General features: G+C 40.6%; 1 protein-coding gene across 3 annotated transcripts in view; it reads right to left on the bottom strand.

Annotated features, from left to right (window-relative positions):
* The window catches only part of ESRP1 (epithelial splicing regulatory protein 1), a gene marked incomplete at its 3' end in the record, with an annotated part of 48,438 nt that extends 23,805 nt beyond the window's left edge, over positions 1 to 24,633 (bottom strand). For 2 of the 3 annotated variants that reach the window (XM_084230439.1, XM_084230437.1), the window contains exons 1-10: positions 24,469 to 24,633; positions 23,852 to 23,980; positions 22,508 to 22,621; positions 19,765 to 19,879; positions 6,141 to 6,239; positions 5,956 to 6,010; positions 4,060 to 4,170; positions 3,808 to 3,940; positions 3,671 to 3,713; positions 79 to 380 (exon numbers count right to left, since the gene is read on the bottom strand). In XM_084230439.1, the coding sequence (XP_084086565.1) occupies positions 79 to 380; positions 3,671 to 3,713; positions 3,808 to 3,940; positions 4,060 to 4,170; positions 5,956 to 6,010; positions 6,141 to 6,239; positions 19,765 to 19,879; positions 22,508 to 22,621; positions 23,852 to 23,980; positions 24,469 to 24,600 (1,233 nt within the window). In that variant the 5' untranslated portion in view covers positions 24,601 to 24,633. The remainder of the gene's footprint in view (positions 1 to 78; positions 381 to 3,670; positions 3,714 to 3,807; positions 3,941 to 4,059; positions 4,171 to 5,955; positions 6,011 to 6,140; positions 6,240 to 19,764; positions 19,880 to 22,507; positions 22,622 to 23,851; positions 23,981 to 24,468) is intronic. The other variant, XM_084230438.1, reaches the window with a different exon arrangement.
* Between the last annotated feature and the right edge of the window lie 473 nt (positions 24,634 to 25,106).

Genomic DNA, 25,106 nt, shown 5'->3' on the forward strand with positions numbered 1-25,106 from the left:
ATGGTGAGGATGTTGGGTTCCTTTTAGAAATGACAGAAATTAATGCAAAGTCATCAACATGCTCTTGAAAACACCAACCTGCTGAACTTCAGCTGCTGTGCTCCTGAAGAGTTCAATGTACCTTTTGCCCAACAAGTCCTTATGCTTCCTCAGCGCGTTCTGTGCATACTCCTCACAAGCAAAGAGGACAAAAGCATCCCCTGTTGGCCTACCATCTGGGTAGGTAACAAAGAGGATGCCTTCCTTCCCCCCTGTGATGGGGCAATGCTGTCCAAAGAAGGCTACTACTTCATCAGCTGTTGCAGTGAAAGGGAGCCCCCGCATACGGACAATGACTTGATTTTCCTTGGAGAGAAACTGGGCTACCTCATTGGAAGTACCTGGGGAACACAAATATAAGGATGCAAGGGAAAAAATGGTTAAACTGTCAAATTTACCAAATTTTACATGACAACATTCTTGTCTTAAGATCATAGTTGATGGGCCTCCCTGGTGGCACAGGGGTTAATCTCAGCACTGTCAAGCTATTATCAGCTACTGTGGCATGAGTTCAATCCCCAGCCAGGGAGCTAACCCACATGGAGCAGCAGACCCCTCCTGTCTCACCCTCTGCTCCCCTCAGCAGTGTATTTCAGTCAGTCCGCCTGTTCTGCCCCCAACTCTGTCTCCGGTGAAACCTCTCGCCCCCTTACCTTGCCCCTCTGACTGATACACAGTTCTTGTATGTATAAAACTTTTTTTAAAAATTCATAATTGATGCACACTCCCACTGAATTCATAACATCCATGAAACAATTCTCTTGTCATAAATTTAAATATTTTCTCCTACCATTCTCATAAACACCATCCTAAATTTAGGAAGGTAGCCAGACAAACCATGGATAAATCACTGTATTCATCTCCTGGAGAGGCACTAAGTCATCATGGTGATAAAGGACAGCTTCTGTCAAGGTCCAATCTTTTTTTTTAAGATTTATTTATTTATGCATACAAGAGCAAGCCAGAGGTGTGGGGGTGGGGTGAGAGGATTCATCAGAAACAGAGTGGGGAATAGAAAAGGCAGATTGACCAAAGTACATTGCTGAGGGGAGCAGCAGGAGAATCAGAAGTCGGCTGCGCCATGTGGGTTGTTCCCTGGCTGGCCAGGAATCGAACTCGTGCTGCAGTAGCTGTGGATAGTGTCATAGGTTGCGTCTTAACCCTTGCACCACCAGGAAGGCCCTCAATCTTTATTTTAAGATTTATTTTACTTATTCCACCACAAAAAAAATAAATAAATAAATAAGATTTATTTTACTTATTTATGCATACAAGAGCTGGGGTGTGGGACAGCAGTGCATGGGTTGAGAGGATTCAACAGAGACAGAGTGGGGAGCAGAACAGACTGATCTGCAATGGCTGTTGGTAGTTCATAGTGCTGAGATTTAAACTCTTGTACCACCAGGGAGGCCCCTCAAGGTCCAATATTTACCTTTATTTACTTTACTTACTGAGCGTGACCTCAGTAAGGTTTAACCTTCGTGTCTTAGGGTCTTATATCTGCAAAATGGGGAGTAAAAATTACCTAGCTTCTAATTTATAAGAGATAAGTTAATGCATAGAAAGCACTTTGGTGATTTTTTAATTTTCCTCATTACTTTTTATTAAGAAAGGTTCAAGCCAATTCAAGTAGAAAAAATAGTATACGTGGCCCTCCCTGGTGGCGCAGCGGTTGAGTGCTGGGTTGCGAAGGTGCTCGCAGCCTCTGCAGCGCCGGTTCAATCCCCGGCTGCCAGGAGAGGGTCCCACATGGCGCGCAGACCTCTCCTGCCGCCTGTTGCTCCCATCAGCAGTGTACTTCATCAGTCTGCCTGTTCTGTTCCCCACTCTGGCTCTGGTGAATTCTCTCACCCTCCCGTGCTTCTGACTGTACCTAGTGCTTGTATAAATAATAAATAAATCTTTAAAAAAAAGAGAAAAAATAGTATAAGAAATTTACTTGGCAGTCAATTTCAACATTTATCAACACTCTGCTTAACATAAAACATTTTGTACAGAACTGCTATGTAGAAAATACTCAAATATACAGTCTTCAAGTTCAATATACTAGTAACATTTTTGCTTAAGAGCAAATTCTTAACATACTGCCCACATACCATGAAATCCTAAGCATTAATGTGAACATTAGTTAACTTTACCATCTGCAATCTATTACCTATTACAGAGACTCAGAACCGGAGCAAATCCAAGTGTACTTTATCTCCAACTAATACTAAGCATTGCTTTGGAACTTCAGAAATATTAATCTCAAAGCTCTGAATTTCGAAGCCTTGGATTATCTAAAGCCCCAAATGCTAGAACAGAAATATACTAAGAAAACTGTGCAAACAGGATGCAGTTACTACAAGTTCTACAGTTGCAAAGATTTTCACCAGAACTCTACAATGGAGGGATACAAATGTTCTCTGTATTTAAGTGAAGGTCACCTATTATATTTTGGCAATAAATGTCAAAAGCCTCTTAAAAGGTTTACCCACATTCTTTGATTCAGTTATCCTTCTTTTAGAGATTTATTCTAATACATCTTAATACATTTATCCTAACACATGTAATTACCTTTACAGAGGTAAAAAATTCACTGCAAAATAGAGTGAAGAGTTGGAAATAATCTCTAAATGTCTAATGGGTGTTTTAAAAAACATTATAAATATAATACCATATAGCAATTAATATTTAAGAATATTTGTGTTAATATAGGAAGATATTGATAATATATTATAAGGAGAGGAAATTATAAAGCAGTATGAACACAACAGGAATATATAAGGGAGTTATATGTATGGAAAAAACCTGTCAGAAAAACCAGCTAATAGTTTTCACGCATCTGCTACTTTTAGAATTATGAATCTTTTTCTGACCATGTTACTACAGACACTACATATCCCAAACACAAGAAACTAGCAAGCTATACGTTTCCTAGTCACTTATCAGTTAAGGAAATTTAGAGAAAAACTAAGAGCAGATATTCAACAATTCCTGGTAGTCTGGTGTGGCAATTTCAAAGTAGCTTCCAGAATATTGAAATTCTTTTAAAAACAAATCTTTCCCTTTGCACACAACTTCATGTGACTCTTCACCTTTATATAACACTACTGTTAATAGCAACTATGATTGGTTGACTGAAGACTCAGGGCAAGGGCCTCCCCGGTGGCCCAGTGGTTGAGCGCTGGGTTGCAAAGCTGCCCGCGGCCTCTGCAGCGCTGGTTTGATCCCTGGCTGCTCCCCGGCCACCAGAGGAGGGTGCCACATGGCGCGCAGACCTCTCCTGCCGCCCGCTGCTCCCCTTAGCAGTATACTTCGGTCCTTCTGCCTGCTCTGCTCCCCGCTCTGGCTCTGGTGAATTCTCTCACCCTCCCGCACTTCTGACTGTACCCAGTGCATGTATAAACAAAACAAACAAACAAACAAACAAATAAATAAACATGCCTCTATTAAAAAAAAAAGACTCAGGGCAAGTGTTATACATCAAACTCATTGATATTATTGATGTTTCTTCCACTTATTAGAAAAGAATTAATTTTTGTGTTTCACTGTGAAGTAAAAAACCATTTATGACCCTAATTCCTCTATCCCTGGCATAGATGTAAATCTTAAATTTTCCTATGATAACTGTGTTATATAAAGTACTCACCACCAGCAATTTTAAGAAAATCTTCACCGGTTGCTTTGTAAACCTATGAAAAGAAAAAGAAATTAAATATAGTGTCTCAACTCTCAAATGTTAATATTCATGCAAAAGGTCAAAGGTCGCAGACTGTGAGGCCATACCTCAATGTACCGAGTCCCCATGTGATGTTTGTGCCTCTGCAGTGCTAGGTCTCTGTGCTCCTCACTTACAAACCTAACCAAAGCTTCTCCATTCCTACGACCCTGGGCATTCAGACAAAGTGCTGCACCTCCCCTGTGAAAATAAAGAAGAACAGATGGCAGTAGAAAAAAAACACAGTGAGGAAAAGAATTATGGGAAACCCACTATCCCTATGGGATTATTAAAAAAGAGAGAGATTAAAGAAAACCAACTTGGCAATATTGAGTCCTTTGAAGAATCGGGCAATATCTTGATCTGAAGACTGCCATGGTAAACCTCGAGCTCTGACGACAGTATTGTCATCAATAAGTTCCATCTTGCTGCTGTGGACCAAACAAAAGTTCAGGTTTTATGATTAATTCTAGTGTGTCTGATCTATTCCCCTGTAAGACAAATTTGCTTAGTTAAGCCTGAGGAATTCATTCTTTGGGTTCAGACAGACGTCACAACCTCAAAAATTATCTGAGCACATGGGCCTCCCCGGTGGTGCAGCGGCTGAGCGCAGGGTTGTGAAGCTGCCCGCAGTCTCTGCAGAGCCGGTTTGATCCCCAGCTGCTCCCCTGCCACGGAGGAGGGTCCCACATGGCGCGCAGACCTCTCCTGCCACCCGCTGCTCCCTGCTCTGACTCTGGTGTATTCTCTCACCCTCCAGCGCTTCTGACTGTACCCAGTGCTTGTATGCATAAATAAATAAACAAATAAACAAATAAATAAATAAATCTTTTTCTTTTTTTTTTTTCTTTTTCTTTTTCTTTTTTTTTTGGTATTTATACAAGCACTGGGTACAGTCAGAAGCGCGGGAGGGTGAGAGAATTCACCAGAGCCAGAGCGGGGAGCAGAGCAGGCAGAAAGACCGAGTACACTGCTGAGGGGAGCAGCGGGCGGCAGGGGAGGTCTGCGCACCATGTGGGACCCTCCTCCGGTGGCCGGGGAGCAGCCGGGGATCGAACCGGCGCTGCAGAGGCTGCGGGCAGCTTCGCAACCCAGCGCTCAACCGCTGCGCCACCGGGGAGACCCTTTTTTTTTTTTTTTTAAAAAAAAAGCTCTTTCATAGTTTAAAAAAAAAAATTATCTGAGCACAGTTCAATGTAGTCTTTAGGCAGTTTACCATAGAAAGGTGACTGTGCAGTTTCAATACTATAGGTTCAATACTCTGCAAACCATTTAGCAGATGAGGAAGTGCTTGCTTCTCACAAAATCAAAAGAATCCAGGATCAATTCATAGGAAGCAGAGTTTTCCCAATACCCTGATGGATTGTAAAGTCCTAGAACCAAGGAAGTTTAAATCCACTCTCAAATCTAGCCAGTACATGAGTCGGGGTTAAATCCAGTTTGACAACAAATTTAAAGTCCACATAAAGCTGGCAATTAGCCTACAACAGGAATGTGTGCATGAGGCCAGAAGTCTGCCATTAAAGTATCTCTCCTATCAAACAGGGGGCCATCAGAGTGTTTATGGAAATGCTTGAGTCCCCACACCTTAGTGAGTCATTTGCAAATCACCAGTTATATATATTGGTGTTTTTTGATGTTCTATTCCTCTCATATTCATATTTTCAGTACTCCTAGGATATTTCCCTAATGAGTCACCTTCCCCACAATAAATAGTCCTCAATGTCTCTCTATGGGCAGATGCAGAGTTTCTGTTCACCTACAGCACTAGGCAATCTCATGCAATTCACATAGTGATTTACAAACTTAAACAGGTCTGCTGTGATCACAAACAGAGATAACACCACTTCATACTCCTCCCCAGCTATTTCCTTTGCTTTAAAGTAGAAGCTGATAGAACTTACTTAAAATTATCTGAGTAAAAATCTTTTAAAGCCTATGATTTTTTTCCTTTGGAAGTTTTCCAGTGAGAGGATGAATAGTTGATAGAAACCAAAATAAAAAATCTGATGTACCTAAGATCATAGTGACTATAGATGCAAATGTTTCATTAAATTTAAACCCCACAATGTTTCTTTAACACAGTCTTCTTTTACAAATGATCTAATATTAAAAAAAAAAAAAGGATATCCAAAAGATTTAATGAAGAAGTTACATATCACGATATGAATTTAAAAAAAAAAAAGACTCAAATGGAACAGCACTCAAGGACTTACCAAGTGCCACTTTCAAATTTGTAATTTACTCTCTCCGGATCTGAAAACCTATGATCTAAAAATAACAACATATAAGTCATTGTTTTAGTTATCAAGACAAAACTGGAGAAAATTCAACAGTATATATGAGCAAGAAAGGGTGGGATCAAATTCTAGATCCATGTTGTTACAAAAGCAATACTTACTGTAAGGCTCTGAAATCATTGCTAAAATTATATTCCCCATATCTTCAATTTGAGAGGCTCCATACCGGGAAACTGAACTATTCTTTTCAAAATTTAAATCTGGGAGTTTAAGTCAAGAACACATTTTGAGGATGTTGCTTACTCAAAAACAAATGACACAGAACCAAGAAGTGACATAAAATGCATCTACTGATAATTCTTTGAAATCTTAAAATGCCCATTTCCTGAACTTCACTCATCCATCCTTAATTTTTAATTGACCTCTTGGAGAAAATCCTGTCATCATGCATTTCTACTCACACTTCCTTAATCTCTACTTGACCTCTTGGTAAAATGACCCAATCAATTCTGTCCTGAGGTACTACCAATAATAAAATTTCTTTCAGGGTCTCCCTGGTGGCGCAAGGGGTTAAGACTCAACCTATGAAGCAATCCGCAGCCTCTGCAGCACAAGTTTGATCCCCAGCTAGCCAGGGAGCAACACACATGGCGAGCCAGACCTCTCCTTATTCCCTCTCCCATCAGCAGTATATTTCGGTTAGTCTGCCTGTTCTGTTCCCCACTCTGTCTCTGGTGAATTCTCTCATCCCCCACACCTTTGGCCTGTACGCCAGCTCTTGTACGCATAAATAATCTTTAAAAAAGACTTATTTATTAAAAAAAATAAAATTTCTGTTTGAATAACAAATGCATGATCACTTCTAGTTTCAAACAATGAAGGTACAATGTTAATGGCAACCCTCCCTCCTATCTTTACAGCACACATAAGGCAATGACAAGTGGATTTAAAGATATGGCTACACCATGAGGTATTAAATAACTTTTTCAGTCTAATGTTCAAAATTGAAACTCAGATTATTGATGTCACTATTTCTAGGATGCCATTTTTACTCAAAATTTCCCTTCTAGATTATGTTTAGAACCCTACAGTATAAATATCCTTGAAGGTAACAAATGCTATTCCTTCAAGAGTAAAGTTAAAAAACATTTAAGCACTCAGAGCCAACACTGATCAATGTGGCTTTTAGTCAAGTGAGTGCACATGTGGGCAAGCCAGGAACTAGAGCTTTTACGAAATATATGAATCTAGAAATCATACTAGACTTCTATAAAGCTTTACAAATTTGCTCTCTCTCTAAAGTATGCATATGTCTTTGTCAAAAAGTTACCTTAGGAATGGTAAAAATCATTTGGAATGTTTAATTTTTTGATACTATAGTCACATTTTTGTATTGTATGTAAATTTGCATAAAGTTTACAATATAGTATAATGCATATAAAAGATGGGATTCTTCTCTCAGCTTAAACTGAAACAGTCCTCTGAGTGGTTACTAGAATGTTTGCCTTATTTTAGTTTTATGAATAGTAGTTGATAGAGTAAAAAAATGAAAACAGGTATGAAGAAAATGTCCATATGTATTATTTTACTGCAAACTAACATGACACAATGTTAACACAATTCATAGAAATCCCTTCTTTCCTATTCAAGAATTACAGCCGGGGCTTCCTTGGTGGCACAAGGGGTTAGACACAACATATGAAGATGTCCACAGCACTGCAGCACAAGTTTGATCCCCGACCAGGGAGCTACCCACATTGCGCAGCAGACCTCTCCTGACCCACCTGCTGCTCCCTTTAGCATTGTGTTTCAATCTGCCTGTTCTGTTCCCCACTGTCTCTGGTGAATCCTCTCACCCTCCACACCTCTGGCCTGTACCCCAGTTCTTGCATGCATAAATAATAATTTTTTTTAAAAAAATTACAACCAATCATCCTAAGAATTTATTTCAGTGAGTAATGTCTTTTTATACAAAGTCCCTTTCCATTTTATCCCCCAGCTTCCTCCTTCCTTTCTCCAGTAAAGAGCCATAACTTCACATTCCTAACCTTCTAGGTAACTTTATGTTTGTGTTGTCCCTCAACCAGCTACATTTCTCTAAAGTTAAACACACTACATGTAGAAATGCAGCCATTTGTTCTTTGGCAAGAACAAATTACTTAACCTCACTGAACTTCAGCTTATCTATAAAGCCAAAGCTGTGATAATCTTTACCTCCCCTGGCTTTTCTGTGAAGATTAAATGAGATAAAACAAGCCCAGAGCACAAAGCTGGCATTTACTTAGTGCTGTCCTCCCCCTTCTTCCTAGAACCCTCAGGTGACCAGGTGACCAACTTTCATAACCCATGATAATCATACTCTAATCATGTATGACTGAAAAATCTGAACCCACCAAATGCCTATTTGTATACTCATAGGGTAATCACTAAGCAAAAATAGTAGATAATCTGTGCATTCGCCTCCCATATGACACACATTTCTAGTGATGAAATAAACGTGCTTCCCACTGAGAGATTACAAAATCAACCCCAGGAGACATCCAATCAACAGAGCAATGACCACTAGGGTCATTAAAATTACTATTCACTGAAAGCAAAGAATATGATGAGAGACAGAAAAACCAGGACCAAAGGATAAAGATGATTGAGTGAGACAACTGCTCTAAATGTTCTGGAGAGGTGATGGGAACTTTAAGAATCCTGGGCCTTGGGCCTCCCTGGTGGTGCAGCGGTTGAGCGCTGGGTTGCGAAGCTGCCCGCAGCCTCTGCAGCACCGGTTCGATCCCTGGCTGCTCCCTGGCCACCGGAGGAGGGTCCCACATGGCGCGCAGACCTCTCCTGCCACCCGCTGCTCCCCTCAGCAGTGTACTTCGGTCCTTCTGCCTGCTCTGCTCCCCGCTCTGGCTCTGGCTCTGGTGAATTCTCTCACCCTCCCACACTTCTGACTGTACCCAGTGCTGGTATAAAGAAATAAAGAAATTTTAAAAAAATCCATTAAAAAAAAAAAAAAAAAGAATCCTGGCCCTTCCTGGTGGTGCAAGGGGTTAAGCACCACACTATGAAGCAATTTGCAGCATCTGCAGCACAAGTTCAATCCCCGGCCAGCCAGGGAGAAACCCACATGGTGAGGCAAACCTCTCCTGTCTCGCCCGCTGCTCCCCTTCACAGTGTATTTCAGTCAGTCTGCCTGTTCCCCACTGTCTCTGGTGAATCCTCTCACCTTCCACATCTCTGGCCTATATCCCAGCTCTTGTATGCATAGATGAATAAATATTAAAAAAAAAAAAAAAGAATCCTTGCAGAACTACAGAAGATTTGCTATGACAAGCCCTTAATTTATCGGGCAAACTGCCACCCAACAACCATCTGGAACCCTCAACTCTAATAATACTATCAGGTTTGTAAGGTCCCACAATGGAGTAAAGAGAAAAGTGTCCACTAAATAGAGACCAATCCCATCGTATAACCAGTTTCTAAACCTTCGCACTATTGACCTATATGCCAGATATGTCTTTGTTAGCAGGAAGGGTTTTCCTCTGTATTATAGGAATTTTAGTAGCATGCTGGGCTTTATCCAAGCTGTTAAGCAACTAAAAATGTCTCTAGACATTGCCAAAAGTCTTCAGGTGGGTAAAAACCATCCCACCATCCCATGTTAAGAACCACTGGTATAAGCAAAAAACTTCCAATAGTTCCAACTTCACTTCTTGCCACCTAAGAATCCTGCAGAGAAAATGTTTACATATAAGAGACCAGTACTGGACAGATTTTGAAATGGCCAAGGAAACACTATATAAGAACCTGATGCTGTGCCAAAACCCCTATCAGCAAATACAGATGCACACAGAAACATCCTTTGCCTTAAGAAACATGGAAGACTAGGCTATAAGAAGTCAACCCTTGATCCTCAGTCTATTTTTGTGCATCTGAGAGAAAAAACTTTATTCAACATTTTTAAAGAATTATAAAAACAATGTGAGCAGAGACATGTGTGGCTCACAAGAAACCTTAAAATATGGACTATGGCCCCTCTGAAAAAGTTTGCTGACATATAAAATAGAAGAATGGAGATGATCAGGCCTCCCTGGTGGCTCAAGGCGGTAAGCACAGCACTGTGAAGCTATCCACAGCCTCTGCACCAAGAGTTTAATCCCCAGCCCACCAGGGAGCTACCCACATGGCCCAGCAGACCTCTCCCGTTTCACCCACTGCTCCCTTCAGCAGTGTATTTCAGTCATTCCACCTGTTCTGTGCCCCACTTTGTCTCTGGTGAATCATCTTACCCCCTACACCTCTGGCCTACACCCCAGTTCTTGTATGCATAAATAAATCTTTAAAAAACAAAAAAAAAAGAATGGAGGGTCTCTCTGGTGGTGCAAGGGGTTAAGACACAACTTATGAAGCAATCCGTAGCCACTGCAGCTCAAGCTCGATCCCTGGCCAGGGAGCTACCCACTTGGTGCAGCAAACCTCTCCTGACTCACCCACTGCTCCAGTGTATTTTAGTCAATCTGCCTGTTCTGTTCCCCTCTCTGTCTCTGGTGAATCCTCTCACACCTCACACCTCTGGCCTATACCCTCGTTCTTGTATGCATAAAGAAATCTTTAAAAAAAAATAAGAAAAAAAAAAAGAGATCATCAAAAAATGGCCCAAACCAGAAAATGTCACAGGAATGTTTTTCATATAACTTTCTATGCTAAAAAAGAATGTTTAGAAAAAACTAAGCCGTGAGGCCTCCCTGGTGGTGCAAAGGGTTAAGACGCAGCATTATGAAGTTATCTGTAGCCACTGAAGCATGAGTTCAATCTCCAGCCAAGTAGATGACCCATATGGTACAGCACACTTCTCTTGTCTCCCCTAGTTCTCCCCTCAGCAGTGTATTTCAGTCAGTCTGCCTGTTCTATTCCTCACTCTATCTCTGGTGAATCCTCTCACTCGCTCTCTGGCCTGTGCTCCAGTTCTTATATGCATAAATAAATAAATTAAAAAAAAAAAAAGTAAGCCACAGTGGAGTAGGAATGGGGAGGTCAATTCTAACCGCTGTTTTCTCTCTTCTATAAATGACAAGAGGTATCTAGCTTTCTCACCTTTACTCAGGTAACTCCCCTAAAAATCACTCTTCCCAAGCCCCTAACCACATCACACCATGACTAACTCTGAATAACGATGTCTCCTAACTGCTCTAAGCCACAACCATCAACTTGAAGAGTAAAGGATATACTTTCTATCATATTCTACCTCTTCTCAACTGTACTATACATTCCTGAGCATAGGACCCACCTATATCTGATCTTTTTCTTCTAAAACAGCTATCGCACTCGAGAAGCTATTGACATAAATGACAGCATTTATTTAATGCCATTTTGTGCCAACTACCATCTATTTTCCCTTAATTTGTGCAACAGCCTTGGCAGGTAGATGAAAGTAAAACCAAACAGAGACATTCAATAGCTCACCCTGACTGTAGGTAATAGAACTGAAATAACAATACAGTTCTGATTTGACTATATGTGCATGATTCTCTGCACCAAGATAAGAAACTGCATAATGTTTTAACAGACACTTTAAACAACATTCTAAACTTACACAAAAAAGGCAGGCATAATGGATAGATCAAAAGTAAAATGTAAAGTATCCTGTCCATGTAGACCTAGATTTGTAGCTGAACATTTTCCTGAATTTTATTTTTTAATTAAGAATATGTCCTAGACATATGGCTAACTTGGATCCATGTAACACGTCCCAACATGTTTTCCTTCAAGTCATCATACACCAAGATCAGCAGCTTTAAGCTCCTAATAACTTTTAAAAGCCACCCAACCTCCAGAATGCCCAAACCACCACCCCCACACACACAGTCACACACACACACACACACACACACCCTCCATCTTCAGAAGGTTTGTCCAATCCATAATCCTTACCAGGATTTAACATGAACAACAAATAAGAATGAGGGAAAAATTTTAGAACCAATCCTTTCCCCTATCAATTTATAATTATATATTAAATTACTTGCTGCACGTCTGATCTTGAGGGAAGGAAAGATGAGTCTATGCCTCCTGATTTATGACTTGTCATGCAACTTACTCATTCTGCCCTTGAGGCAGCAACAACAGCACGAACTGGCTTAGCCAGCTTTACGAATGAGAAATGTCACAAGGAAATGAGGAAGGGTAAAATCAGACATGGTGGGAACAAAACTAACATTTCAGGCTACACTTAAGCAAAGTGCTACACTTATAGAACACAGAAGTCCAGAGATGTTGCTTATATTTGAAAAGGTGGAATGTTTCCCTTAGTAAAACAAATTTTTTTTTTTAGTAAAACACTAATTTTTTCTTAGTAAAACAAATTTCAGGATTTTACCCAGCTTGCATTAACTAAAAATTAACTAGAAATTAACTAAAAATTAACTAGAAATTAACTAAAAATTAACTAGAAATTCAGAGAAATTTTACAAAATTCCATCAACTTTAGCTTATCCACTCAAAAAAAAAACTGCCTTTTCAAACTGCATAAAAATGGACACGCTGGTTTTAGAACACCCAATTTTCACTTGTAAATATTTTTAAACTAAGTTTTTAGTTAATATCTAAGAAAATCACACATGCAAAATAGTATACATTGTAGAATAATTGAGTTTAAATTACAACTCATCCCAACTCAAAATCAACTCACAGCCATTTTTCCCTGCCATAGACCCCTCAGGAGAATTCTACTGTGTTTACTTTTATTTATACTATAAATCAACTTCCTTTATTGCCACATATTACAATAAAATGTCTATCCTAAAAAAATAAAATATCTATTGCTAATGAACAAAGGAAGAGCAAAGATAAAATATGACAGAGAAAACTTGAGTCAGTGCTCCAAAAACTAAAATTTGCCTATAATCCTATGATGGAAAAAAGGGAAAAATTCAAGTGATTAATTACCCTTAGTGACTTATAAAATTAAAAAGAAAATAGGTTGTGTAAGTATTCTGGTATACATTAAAGTGATTTTTGAAAGAAACAAATTCCTCTTGAAATTTTTATCTGAGAGCCAAACACACAAAACATTTTTATGTCTGTAATTAAAAATTTGGAAAAGAGAGTAAACAGTAATTAATTCTAGTCCTCTGACATTTATTGTTTTTTAGAGAAAAAGAAATAAGCTCCATTCTAACAAATGTTCTTTGGGAGCTATTATTGTAACAAAGCACCAGGTAAAAATTTCTAACAAAACTGAAGAATTTTAAGTTTAGAAGAAATAAGACAGAAGAATGGACTAATGCAACGAGATAGTTTTTACTTTAGAAAAAGACATTTATAAAGGATAGACAAATTAGGAAAGGGATACTCTAGGATAACAAGTCTTCTAAAGCCATCTAAACAAAGATCTTGTCCCTGGCCTTCCTGGTAGCGCAAGGGTTTAAGTCTCACACTATCACACTATCAGCAGCCACTGCAGCACAAGTTCAATCTGTGGTCAGGGAGCTAATCCACATAGCACCGCAGACCTCTCCTGTCTTGCCAGCTTCTCCCCTCAGCAGTGTATTTCGGTCAGTTGCCCTGTTGTGCTCCCTACTCTGTCTCTGGTGAATCCACTCACCCCCCTACACTCTAGCTTACACCCCAGCTCTTGTATGCATAAATTAAAAAAAAAAATCTTAAAATAAATCTTGTCCTGGAATTTCCAAACTTACATTTTAAAAGTAAAGTATTTTATAATTAAAATAAACCACATAAAATTAACATAACAACTCTTAGTGCTGGCCAAGAGTTTACAGTATTTCTAGTCACTTAACTTATTATAGACCACAAACCCAAGTATTTGCAGATTTGGCTCACATCACACTGATGTGATGCCAAAAATAATTTCTTCCTCCCTCCAGCTAACAAGGTCAACTAACTACTACCCAGCTTAAGTGTACACCTGGTGAGATTTAAAATCCCTTTCAATCACAGAAAAAGGTATCAAAGAGGACTCTACACTTCACAGGCAGGGCAATGAAGGTTTGTGAACTTGTAAATGCCGGGTTCAATTAATCAGGACAAATATGAGGTTCTATACAGAATGAACCAAACTTGCCCACAATACTTTATACATGGAGAAGCACAATTAACTCTGAAGTTTACCTGCACTAACATATAGATGATGGTACTTTCAAAGTTCTATACTCAGTCTCCCATGAAGTAACAAATTGTTTAAATAAAGTCTTAAATCAATAAGGAAGTCCTTTTTGAAGTGCTTGGTTGCTGCTTTTCTTCTTCTGAGACACCCAACAACTCAATATAATTTGAATGTTCAGTCAAAACTGGAGTGTGTGACCATTGAAGCACTGGTGAAGAGGATGCATTATTCATATGCTCTCTCATTGTTCCTTAATATAGGCAAGGCAATTTTAAGATGGGAAAACTAAGGCAGAGAGGTGTGATAAATTCAGCCCCAATAAATCCGTCCCCAGAGCTTGTGCTCTTAACCACTGTTAACAGCTATCACCTCCATCTTTAATATATGGGAAAAACAGAGGCCAACATCATACTGTTCACAGTGCTCATGCACATGCACACATATATGCAACCACCCTGCTTACCCTTAGATGGGCAAGTAATAGTGCTTAGTGATCTTTTTATCCTATTAATGGAAATCTGCATTGATGGCCTAAATTAATAACATCAAACAGATTCAACACCCTGCAAATGGATGGACATGTTACCAAATTAACATTCCTTTCCTGCTGAAAGTTTAGTCATGTGCACTCAGGAAATATAGAACATAAAGTTATAAAGCGACAGAATCTATTTAAATAGCCAACCTTAGATGATCTTTATAAAACTAGAATGTTATCTGAGTCAGATAGACTCAAGTTCAAATGCTGGATCAGCTAACAAACTTAAATACACTAAGCCCCAATTTTCACAGCTATTAGAGTGACACCCCCCAACTGGGTTGTTGTAAGGTTATGAGTAGCACAGATACGAAGTACACAATTGGTAGCTACCCTTTCATCTGGTCTCTTTACAAGGCCATACTTTATTAAAAATAAGTTCTTACCAAAGATTTCACAAAGTAAATATAATGGTAGAAGTCTTGACTTATGAGAATGAGTTCATGAGGGGCCTCCCTGGTGATGCAGGCATTAAGTCTCAGTACTATAAAACTGTCAAGAGCCACTGCAGCATGAGTTCAATCCCTGGCCAGGGAGCTAACCCACATGGTGCATCAGACCCCTCTTGTTTGGCCTGCTACTCCCCTCAGCAGTGTACTTCAGTAGATCTGCCTGTTCTGCTCCCTACTTTGTCTCTGGTGAATCCCCTCAACCTCTACAGCTCTGGCTTACACCCCAGTTGTTGTATGCATAATAAATAAATCTTTAAAAAAAATTAGGAGGAATTAACTCCACCCAACATTGGAGGATACAGTGGTTGCTCCTTCTGAAAATGGATAAAGGGAGTCATTTAAACAGTCCCAGTCAAAATGTCCTTCAGCAGGAGACAACTAGTCTTAACTATTAAATTTCTCTAAAGTGCCAAGATAATTTCTTTAAAAAAAAAAAATCACAGGAGCACCTCCCCAGTGGCGCAGTGGTTGAGCGCTGGGTTGAGAGGCTGCCCGCAGCCTCTGCGGCGCTGGTTCGATCCCCGGCCACCTGGCGAGGGTCCCACATGGCACGCAGACCTCTCCTGCTGCCGGCTGCTCCCCTCAGCAGTGTACCTCATCAATGCGCCTGCTCTACTCTCCCCTCTGGCTCTGGTGAATTCACTCACCCTCCCGCACTTTTGACTGTACCCAGTGCTTGTATGAATAAATAAATAAATCTTTAAAAAAAAAAATCACAGGGGCTCTAATCTTTATATCCTCACCACCTCACCTGATTAAGTAAAAATGCTTACAAAATGCCACCCACAGTTCACCTGCTAAACAAGATCTTTCCTCCAGTTGGGATTCCCTAACAGCTAGCAAAACTGCAATAGCTTGGAAAGGCTGAACACCACCAGAAATGGTTTTAGAGCACAAAGACAAAAGAGAGAAGTGCTGAAGTACAACCAGAACTGTATTCAAGAAATTCCTAAACTCTTTATTTTAACAATGTGTTATACTTTTTTTTTAAATATTTTTTATTTATTTATACAAGCACTGGGTACAGTCAGAAGCATGGGAGGGTGAGAGAATTCACCAGAGCCAGAGCGGGGAGCAGAACAGGCAGAAGGACCGAAGTACACTGCTGAGGGGAGCAGCGGGCAGAAGGAGAGGTCTGCGCGCCATGTGGGACCCTCCTCCAGTGGCCGGGGAGCAGCCGGGGATCGAACCGGCACTGCAGAGGCTGCAGGCAGCTTCGCAACCCAGGGCTCAACCGCTGCGCCACCCGGGAGGCCCAATGTGTTATACTTTTTAATTTACATAGCACCTGATAGTTTACAAAGCTTTCATTTGGGAATACCTGAGATAAAAGTGAGAGTTGGAGAAGGCAAGTAACTTTTCCAGGAAAGCAATGCTGCATATTCTCTTACTTGTTCCTTCCAAGTGTTGGCAAAAACTTCTCTTCCTCCAGCACTGGTTTACCTAGTGGTATAGGTAACCCCCTCAAAAGCAAATGGCAAAACCATCAAGGATGTGTAATGACCATCTTTATGTTTCCAAATTCAGTGTCATTCCTATGTTAGAAAATGTTTAGTTGTGGGAAATCACAGCACAACTCTTTAGACACTGTAGAAAACCTTTGCATAGATAAAGAAAATTTGATAGTCAGTTTTAGTATGATTGCTTTTGACCGCAGGAATTGGTTTAGTGGCTTAGTCACGGAAACAATCAGTCCTGTGAATAACAGTATGAAAATAATATTAAAATATTTAAGAATAAAACCTACTTTTTTAAAACAATAACTTTAAGATCCCAATATAAGCCCAAAGAAATTAGAGTACAATGATTTTTAAAGAAATATAAAATTCCAAAATTTTTTAATGAATGTATTACTGAATGGCCATGACATCATTCCTCAAATTTCAGGTTTGATAGCATGAAATGGAACCCAACTTAGCTTTATTCACAATTCATCCATTTTCTGTAGTCAAATATTTCTGATTTTCATCTTCATGGCTCTTGGAAGGACTATCAACAAGTAACTATAAAACTGGAATTAAATGACAGAATAGGAGGCCACCCTGGCGGCACAGGGGTTAAAGTCTCAGTGCTATAAAGCTATTGCCAGCCACTGTGACATGAGTTCCATACCTGGCCAGGGATCATGGCACAGCAGACCTTGCCTCTCTCTCTTACTACTCCCCTCAGCAGTTTATTTCAGACTGCCACCCACACCTTGGCCTTCCCAGGCTCTAAGACTTTGAGACAATTATATTTCTGTTGTATAAGCCACCCAGTTTGTCATATTTGTTATTGCAGACTAAGCAAGCTAAAAAAAGCATTCAAACCTTCCTCCCTGGTGGCGCAAGGAGTTAAGACACAACCTATGAAGCTATCTGCAGCCACTGCAGCATGAGTTCGATCCCCTGGCTGGCCAGGGAGCAACCCAAATGGCGCAGCAGACCTCTCCTGTCTCACCTGCCACTCCCCTCAACAGTGTATTTCAGTCAATCTGCCTGTTCTGTTCCCCACTCTGTCTCTGGTAAATCCTCTCACCATCCACACCTCTGGCCTATACCCCCATTCTTGTATGCATATATAAGTAAATCTTTAAAAAAAAAAAAAGGGGGGGGGCGGGGGCAGGAGGGGAGGGATTGGGGTCAGAATGGGGGGGCTGCAATTGTATGGGGAATATAACAATAAAATTTATAAAAAAAAAAATAAAAATACCAAATGTGACTGATTGCTAAAGTATATTGCCAGAATTAATTTTCATAGTTTACCTGACAATAGCATTATGGACATTTGATATAACCAGCACAGAAAAAAAAAAAAAAAAAAAGCATTCAAATCAACAAAGAAAGAAATTTTCTGTTGTCCCAGTCTTTAATAAAATTCTTAAAGAATTCCCTTAATGGGCCTCCCTGGTGGCACAGGGGTTAAGTCTCAGCACTATCAAGCTATCTCCAGCCACTGTGGCATGAGCTCCATTCCCAGCCAGGGAGATAACAGCAGACCTCTCTAGTCTCGCTTGCTTAACATGAGCTTATTCTGCCCTCATACCATCACTAACAGGAACTAAACCAATAACTAACTGGTAGCTAAACCAGCTAAAACAAAATTTCAGGTAATGGCTTCTACAAAGAAGGCAAATAAAATGGGTTTGACCTGCTTATAGTAGCTACGAACATTGTGTAAACAACATTTTTCAATTAAGAAGTTTTGAAATAGGGCCTCCCCGGTGGCGCAGTGGTTGAGCGTTGGGCTGCAAAGCTGCTGCAGCCTCTGCAGCACCGGTTCGATCCCCGGCCACCAGCGAGGGTCCCACATGGCGTGAAGACCTCTCCTGCCACGCCCGCTGCTCCCCTCAGCAGTGTAAACAAAAATAATAATGTCTGATAAGGTAATAATACACTCCCCTCAGCAGTGTATTTCATCAATCTGCCTGTTCTGTTCCCCATTCTGTCTCTGGTGAATCCTCTCACACCCCCCACCTCTGGCCTGTACCCCAGTTCTTGTATGCATAAATAAATCTTAAAAAAAAAAGTTTTGAAATAAAACAAAATCAGGTTTTAGCTCCTGAAAAAGAATGAGAAAGTACAAGAATAAGTATTTATAACCCCAAAGTTCCTGAAAATAAATGACTTCATGATTCCTACAATTGGTTTTGGAAGAGTCGCTCAACTCTTTCTTCTATTACTCAATTTCACATCTGATATGTTAGCACACAACTGCCTATTAGCACTTTAAAGGCTTATTGGATGAAAGATAATGGGGTCACTCATGACTACAAGATGTATGATTATAAAATTTACTACACATAGCACATCAACTATACTATCTTGGTAATGAAAGAAATTAGGGTAACATCTCAACCACATTTTATCAACTCAGAATATGGCTTGTTATATTACCATGATCTTATATGTATTTGAGAAACCCAGGGAAGGTTAAAAGGGGTATCAATGAATAGCATTTTGTAAAAAGCATATACCTACTATTTAAAAAATTCTTATCCATTGAAAAGAAGCCAAAAACCAAGGTAAGAAAAATAAGTTGCCTTGGAATTGGCATCAAGGTGAGTAGCCTTCACATTCTTCAATTAATCTCACACATACACCCTTCTATAATCTAAAACAAATTCTATTGTTCAACTTATAGAAATCCTTCTCTAAAGCCATCTGACTAAATCACTGTTCAAATGCAACAATATAACTACTTTGAATATAACTACTTCAATATAACTACTTTGAATGATGCCTATATAATTGTATTATTAGTTATTCTTAGATTAGAAAGATATCGGAGAGGTCAATTTTATCCATATGCTAACAATTTTAAAGATGTTTTAGACTCTCAGGCCTCCCTTGTGGCATAGGGGTTAAGTCTCAACACTGTCAGCTATCACTGCTTGTAGTTGCAATCTGAGTTCGAGCCCCAGCCAGGGAACTAACCTGCATGCTGCAGCAGACCTTTCCTGTCTTGCCCACTGCTCTCCTTAGCAGTGTATTTAGTATATCTCCCTGTTCTGTTCCCTACTCTGTCTGTGAATTCTCTCACCATCTCCCTCTCCCCCCGCACCTCTGACCTGCACCCCAGTTCTTTTATGCAAAAATAAAATCTTAAAAAAAAAAAAGTTTTAGACTCTCTTGAATTACATTTTTTTTCTGGTACCATCTTTTCAAATAATTCCTGGGTAACCACTTAAAGGATACACTCTGTCATTGCTGCAACATCCAGTTTATCAATATCAGGTGAACCAGGACAACACTTCTTGAATTCTTTTCGAAGATCAAAAAAGGAGTAGAAGCATTCAGGCAATAATACATTCTGAGGAAGGACAATGTAGACACTATTAACCAGAAGAATTTAACTTGATGTTTTCCTAATAATTAGAAACTTAAGAATTGAATTGAATATAAATATTTTACAACTAAAACTTTTTAAAAAATCTGAGTGACTTTATTTTCCGTTACAGGGTTACATTCTGTAAACAGTGGTTGTGCACTTATATGCTCTCCGTTCAAAACGTTTCTGAAGTTTTAATACATTTGGGCTATTATATTTTGTGGGTTTTTTTTTTTTTGGTGATAAAACTATACTTTTCCCAGCCATAATCATTTTACATTATCTGTATTTTCTGGCAATAATATTAACCTGCTTTGTTATTATACAGATACCTGTTTAAAATATACACTTAGACATAGAATTAAGTTATAAGACAGTAGTTTTAAATATTGGGCTCTGATAATGTTTTCAGCACTAAAGGAAGATTAAGATAACAAATTTCTGATTACCTGGAAGGAATTATTTCTGTGCCAAAATACATTCCTACCTTAGTTTTTCTGACCTCTCTTCTAGCACCCAAGAATTCAAATTAGACTTAAAGAAAAAAGATATCACAAACCTCAAGGTAAAAAAGAAATGGTTACCTGCAGTTCTTAGCTACCAGCACCAAACTAATTAGCTTAAAATTCAACTATGTGGATAACTATTACTGTGTTGTTTTCCATAAAATTCTTCATTGAATAACTTTGAAAGATTAATTATTTTAAACTGAGTCTAGACTTGTTATAAAATTTAAAAATAGTTCATTTTCATTTACTGGGAATTTCTTAAGGTTTGTCACCCATCAACCTTTATGCAATGTCTTTCTATTCAACTTTCCTCTAGTGTAGTATATTAGATGTGATCTGCTCATGTTATATTTGAAATTCATTATCATCACATCATATCAGTTTTAAAGTTACCAAAAGAATTGTGAATCCTCAAAATGTTCACTTACGAGTTGTTTATAATGATAAATCACATACCCGATAATAAAAGATTAACTTTAATGGCTGTATCCAATTAAAATAATATTTTATTAATTGCTTTTAAAAGATATTGATGTTATAGTACATATTAAGTAGGCTAAATGGTTTGTGTGGTATTTCTTGTAAGGTTTTTCTACAAAAATTTGGAAAAAAAATTGGAAAAACATCTAAATGTAATTAGAGAAAACCACTTTATACATTGTTTTCTGAGTGACATTGTCTTTCATGTTTTATCATTTTTTCTACTTTTCCTTAATAAACAGAATTACTTGCATAATATTAAATTAATTTTTTATTTCTTGTATTTTATCAAAATCCTCATAGAACTGACTCAGAAAAATGTCTCAATTTTTCTCTGGGGATTTTCCTACATCCCAAGCAGTCCATCTGAAATAAAAAGGTATCTGTTTTCCTGCAGAAACAGGAAAAGGATTAAGTCTTTATTGTCCCTTCTCATGAGTTTGAGGAGGGGAGAATCTTCATATATAACTATTTCTAGATCAAGAGCATAACAATTGATCTAGCAGGTAATTAACAATAAATAGTCCCCCCCCTTTAACCAAATAATTACTAAGACTGGTATCAAGGAGTTATTTATTGAGTATTAAGAGTTATTTATTTATGCACTGACTACTAATTTATGACAGTCTAACCTTTCATTGCAAGACTAGCCTTTTGCAGTTTTTTTAATAAGTTTTCTTCTGTCTTTTCAAGTTCAGTATCTGCCTGCCACAATAAAAAGTTACAGCTTAAACTAATTAAGGTAGTAATAAGATCAGCTATATTAGCAATGATTGGCCAAACTGACTCTCCTGTCTGTGCTCTCCATTTTCCCACCATTCCACAAGATTCTTCCTAGGGAGATAAATCATGCTACATATATAGTAAGACTGTATTTTTCTCATTTTGTCTTCTTCCATATCAGAAAGATAAGGCAAAAATGGGGTTGACCCTGTTGTTTTGATATACTATTCTGTTTTGAACACATACTTGAAGTGAGACAAATCAAAGTGTACTATAAACTCTTACCAGTTGTGTGGAGAGTCTTTTCCTAATACAATGCTTTTTAATGAAATTATTAGAAATACAATTTAAAAAGGTTTAATTGAGCTTTTTTCTTTGCGACTTCCTATGTAGGATAAAGCATTTTCTAGAGGGATAGGAATACTACAATGTGTTAAAATACTGTTCTCTCCTACTCATTTGTCATTTTAAATGCAAAAAATTCATCTAATCAACTTTAGAGAGGGACACCATCAAGCATCTTAAAAACCTGATATGAAGAGAAACTTTCATTAAGTAACCTAAGGGTACTCTTTATAAAATTACTGCAATCTCAAACATCTACATGAAAGTATCAAATTTTTGTTACAGAAAAATACGAATAAAATTTACCATGTTAACCATTTTTAAGTGTAAAGTTCAGTGACATTAAGTACATTCACATCCTTGTACAACCATCACCACCACCCCTCCCACCCCCACCCCTTATCTCCTCAAATTGCAGTTCTGTATCCATGAAACATTAACTCTCCATTATGCATCCTTTCAAAATAGAGAAACTTAAGATATGCCATATTTTTTAAAAAGGGCTCCTGTCATTCAAAAGCCGAATAGTTTTTTGAGAAGTCAACACTCTTACCTTCTTGGAAGCCTCGGGATGCAGGACTTGCCTGATATGAAGCTGCCCATCAGTACAAAGACAGAAGGAAGTTCCCACTCCAATATTCAGTTCATTGCTCACTGACTGATTAAACTGAAAAGAACAAGATACACACAGGGATGCAATTGATATAAGATTTACAAACTACAAAGTCGCCCCACTTGTTATGAGAAAAAGGTGCTAATTGCCATTGAAGGGGAACACCGGGGCTGGGGGGAAAAATCAGACTCTTCCTATAAAGAGTCTAGCTTCCTTTCGGTGGGGTGCTTTCCAATTAACGCTGAGTTTACAAGCGGAATTTAGTAAATCAATCTTCCGTCCATCCCTCTTATTGCTTATTTATTTATTTATTTATTTATTTAAATACATCCATTCAAGATTTTAAAGTCAGAGGTCTCATTTCGTCAGCTGATTGCCTTCAGATTACATCATTCCCTGGTGTTACTTTTATTATTATGTTTGGTCGTCCCAGGCTTAAGAAAGATGCCGGTTTCTGATAAACAAATGTGGAGTAATGGAATACAGATCTCTGGGAAGTCTCGAAACACGTCTCCTGGAACACATCCCAGAAAGGGTAACTTTCTCCCATAATTCGCAATTCATGTGCTAGGGCAGGGGCCATGAGAGCAGCGGACACTCACCTGTGGACAGGTGTTTAGCGCCCCACCCTATCCCCAATCCAGTACCGTCAGCACCACTGAGCAACCGGTTTTTAGGTCAAGTCAAGTCTAATAAGGGGATTCCACCCGTTCCCTGGTGACCCAACGAGCAACCTACAAGTTCGGGCCTGTAAACGCTCCCCGGCGCTAGGACCAAGAAGTAATAATGGAAGGGGAACCGAGCCTGTGGGAGTTGAGAAGCCTGAAACCAAGAAGGCACCTTCAGATTCCCACCAGGCGGGCGCGGGCCCGCAGGTCTACACCACAGCGCCCCCTGCCCCGGGGCCGAGCCGCCGACCCAAACCCCCGCGGAGGACGGGAGCTTCTGGGGTCGGGGTCCAGGATGCGGGTGCGGGGGGTGGTTAGGTCTCAAAATCCGCACATCACTCGTTTGGTAAAACCCAGCTGACACTCTAGCTCCAGGAACGAATCAGTAAGCCACCCGAAACCCAGAGCGAATGTGGCCTGGAGGCTGCGAGGTGTAGAGCCACGACTTCCTCCCGAAAGGTCCACTTGGTCCTCAAGGCCGGGCGAGCCCCCACGCGGCCGGGGCTCTGGCCACGCGGGCCGTGCGTGGACATCGGGGGAGGCCTCCGCCCAAGCCTGGCGGGGCTGTGTGGGCTCGGGGGGACGCCCGGCGGCGCGGCCTAACGAAGGTTGTCACCTGTCGCAGGGCTTGGTCCAGCTGAGGCGCCGAGGACAAGCTTTCGGCGTCAATCTTAGTTTCTTCTTTACAATCCTCCGTCAGTTCCAACTGATCCGGTCTAACTAGTACTTCGTGCAACTGTCCCACCTCCGGGGGAGAGAGAAGAAGCGGGGGTCAGTTTCTCCCTCCCTCAATTAGGGATTCCCTTTCTCCACGCTCTGCCCTCCCCCCTCGAGGGGTCTGGCCGCAGGATCCAAGCCCACCTGTAGCCAGGGGCGGCCGTGGCGGCGAGGTCCGCGAGACCCTGCCGGGGTGCCCACCCTCCCAAAGTCGAAAAGGCCCTGGACGTGGGCACCCCTTCCCCAGGGATCCCACCACGGCTTGGCAGGGCACCCCCCCGACAGGCAGAGTACCTGGCTGGGCGGCTGGCGGCCTCCGCACCTGAGCCAGGTTTCGGAGGACCGAAATGGCTCCAAGGCGGTTGGCCAACAAGTTTGGTTTTGCTCTGATTACTCTAGGCCTCGGGTCCAACTCGCAAGTGTTTTAATAAAAGGACTTGTTTCCCCACTCGCCGCACTTAGACAACAAACTTCTCGCCCCACTCTTATCATTTGGACAGAAACGTGGAGAAATACCTTCTTGTTGGCCAGATCCACGACTTTCCATAACAGCAGGATCAGCTCCTTCTCATCGGAGCCCAGCTTGGTCCCGGTGGCCCCAGCAGTGATCCCAAAAAGCACCACCAAGTAATCCGGAGACGCCGTCATGACGATAGGTGGGGAGGGGGAGAAGGGGGGTCGGGAGGCGGTGAGGTGGGGTGGAAGTGAACGAGAAAACCTGTGCTAAAACCTCTTCCAAGAGAAAAAGAAAGAGGGCCCACCCCCCCCTCGCCGCCGCTGGTGCAAAAGGCGGTAACCAACCACCCAAGCCCACACCTGGCCCGTGCTCCACACCCTGGGCAGGAAGGGGGTGGGAAGGAGCCCGCAGGAGGCCTGCCCTTTTTGTATTCAATTGCCCGTGCGTCTATGCAAAAAGCCTGGAACAGGGCTGCACCCCCGGGAGGCGCGCGCAATGGCTGAAAGCTTTTCTGTTTTGGGATGTGGCTCTACCTGCCCGCCCCTTCCCCCTCCCCCACGTGGTGCAGGTAAGAGACACCTGGCGGCGCCGGCCCATTGGCTCCTTCAAACCCCGACGTGGCAGCGGTGGGGGAGGAGGCCTCCGAGGCCAGCGCAGGAGGGGGCGGGAGACAATAGCTGGATGAATGGAGAGGGGC

The sequence above is a fragment of the Talpa europaea genome (assembly GCF_964194135.1).
Source record: "Talpa europaea genome assembly, chromosome: 3".
NCBI classification, from domain to species: Eukaryota; Metazoa; Chordata; class Mammalia; order Eulipotyphla; family Talpidae; genus Talpa; species Talpa europaea.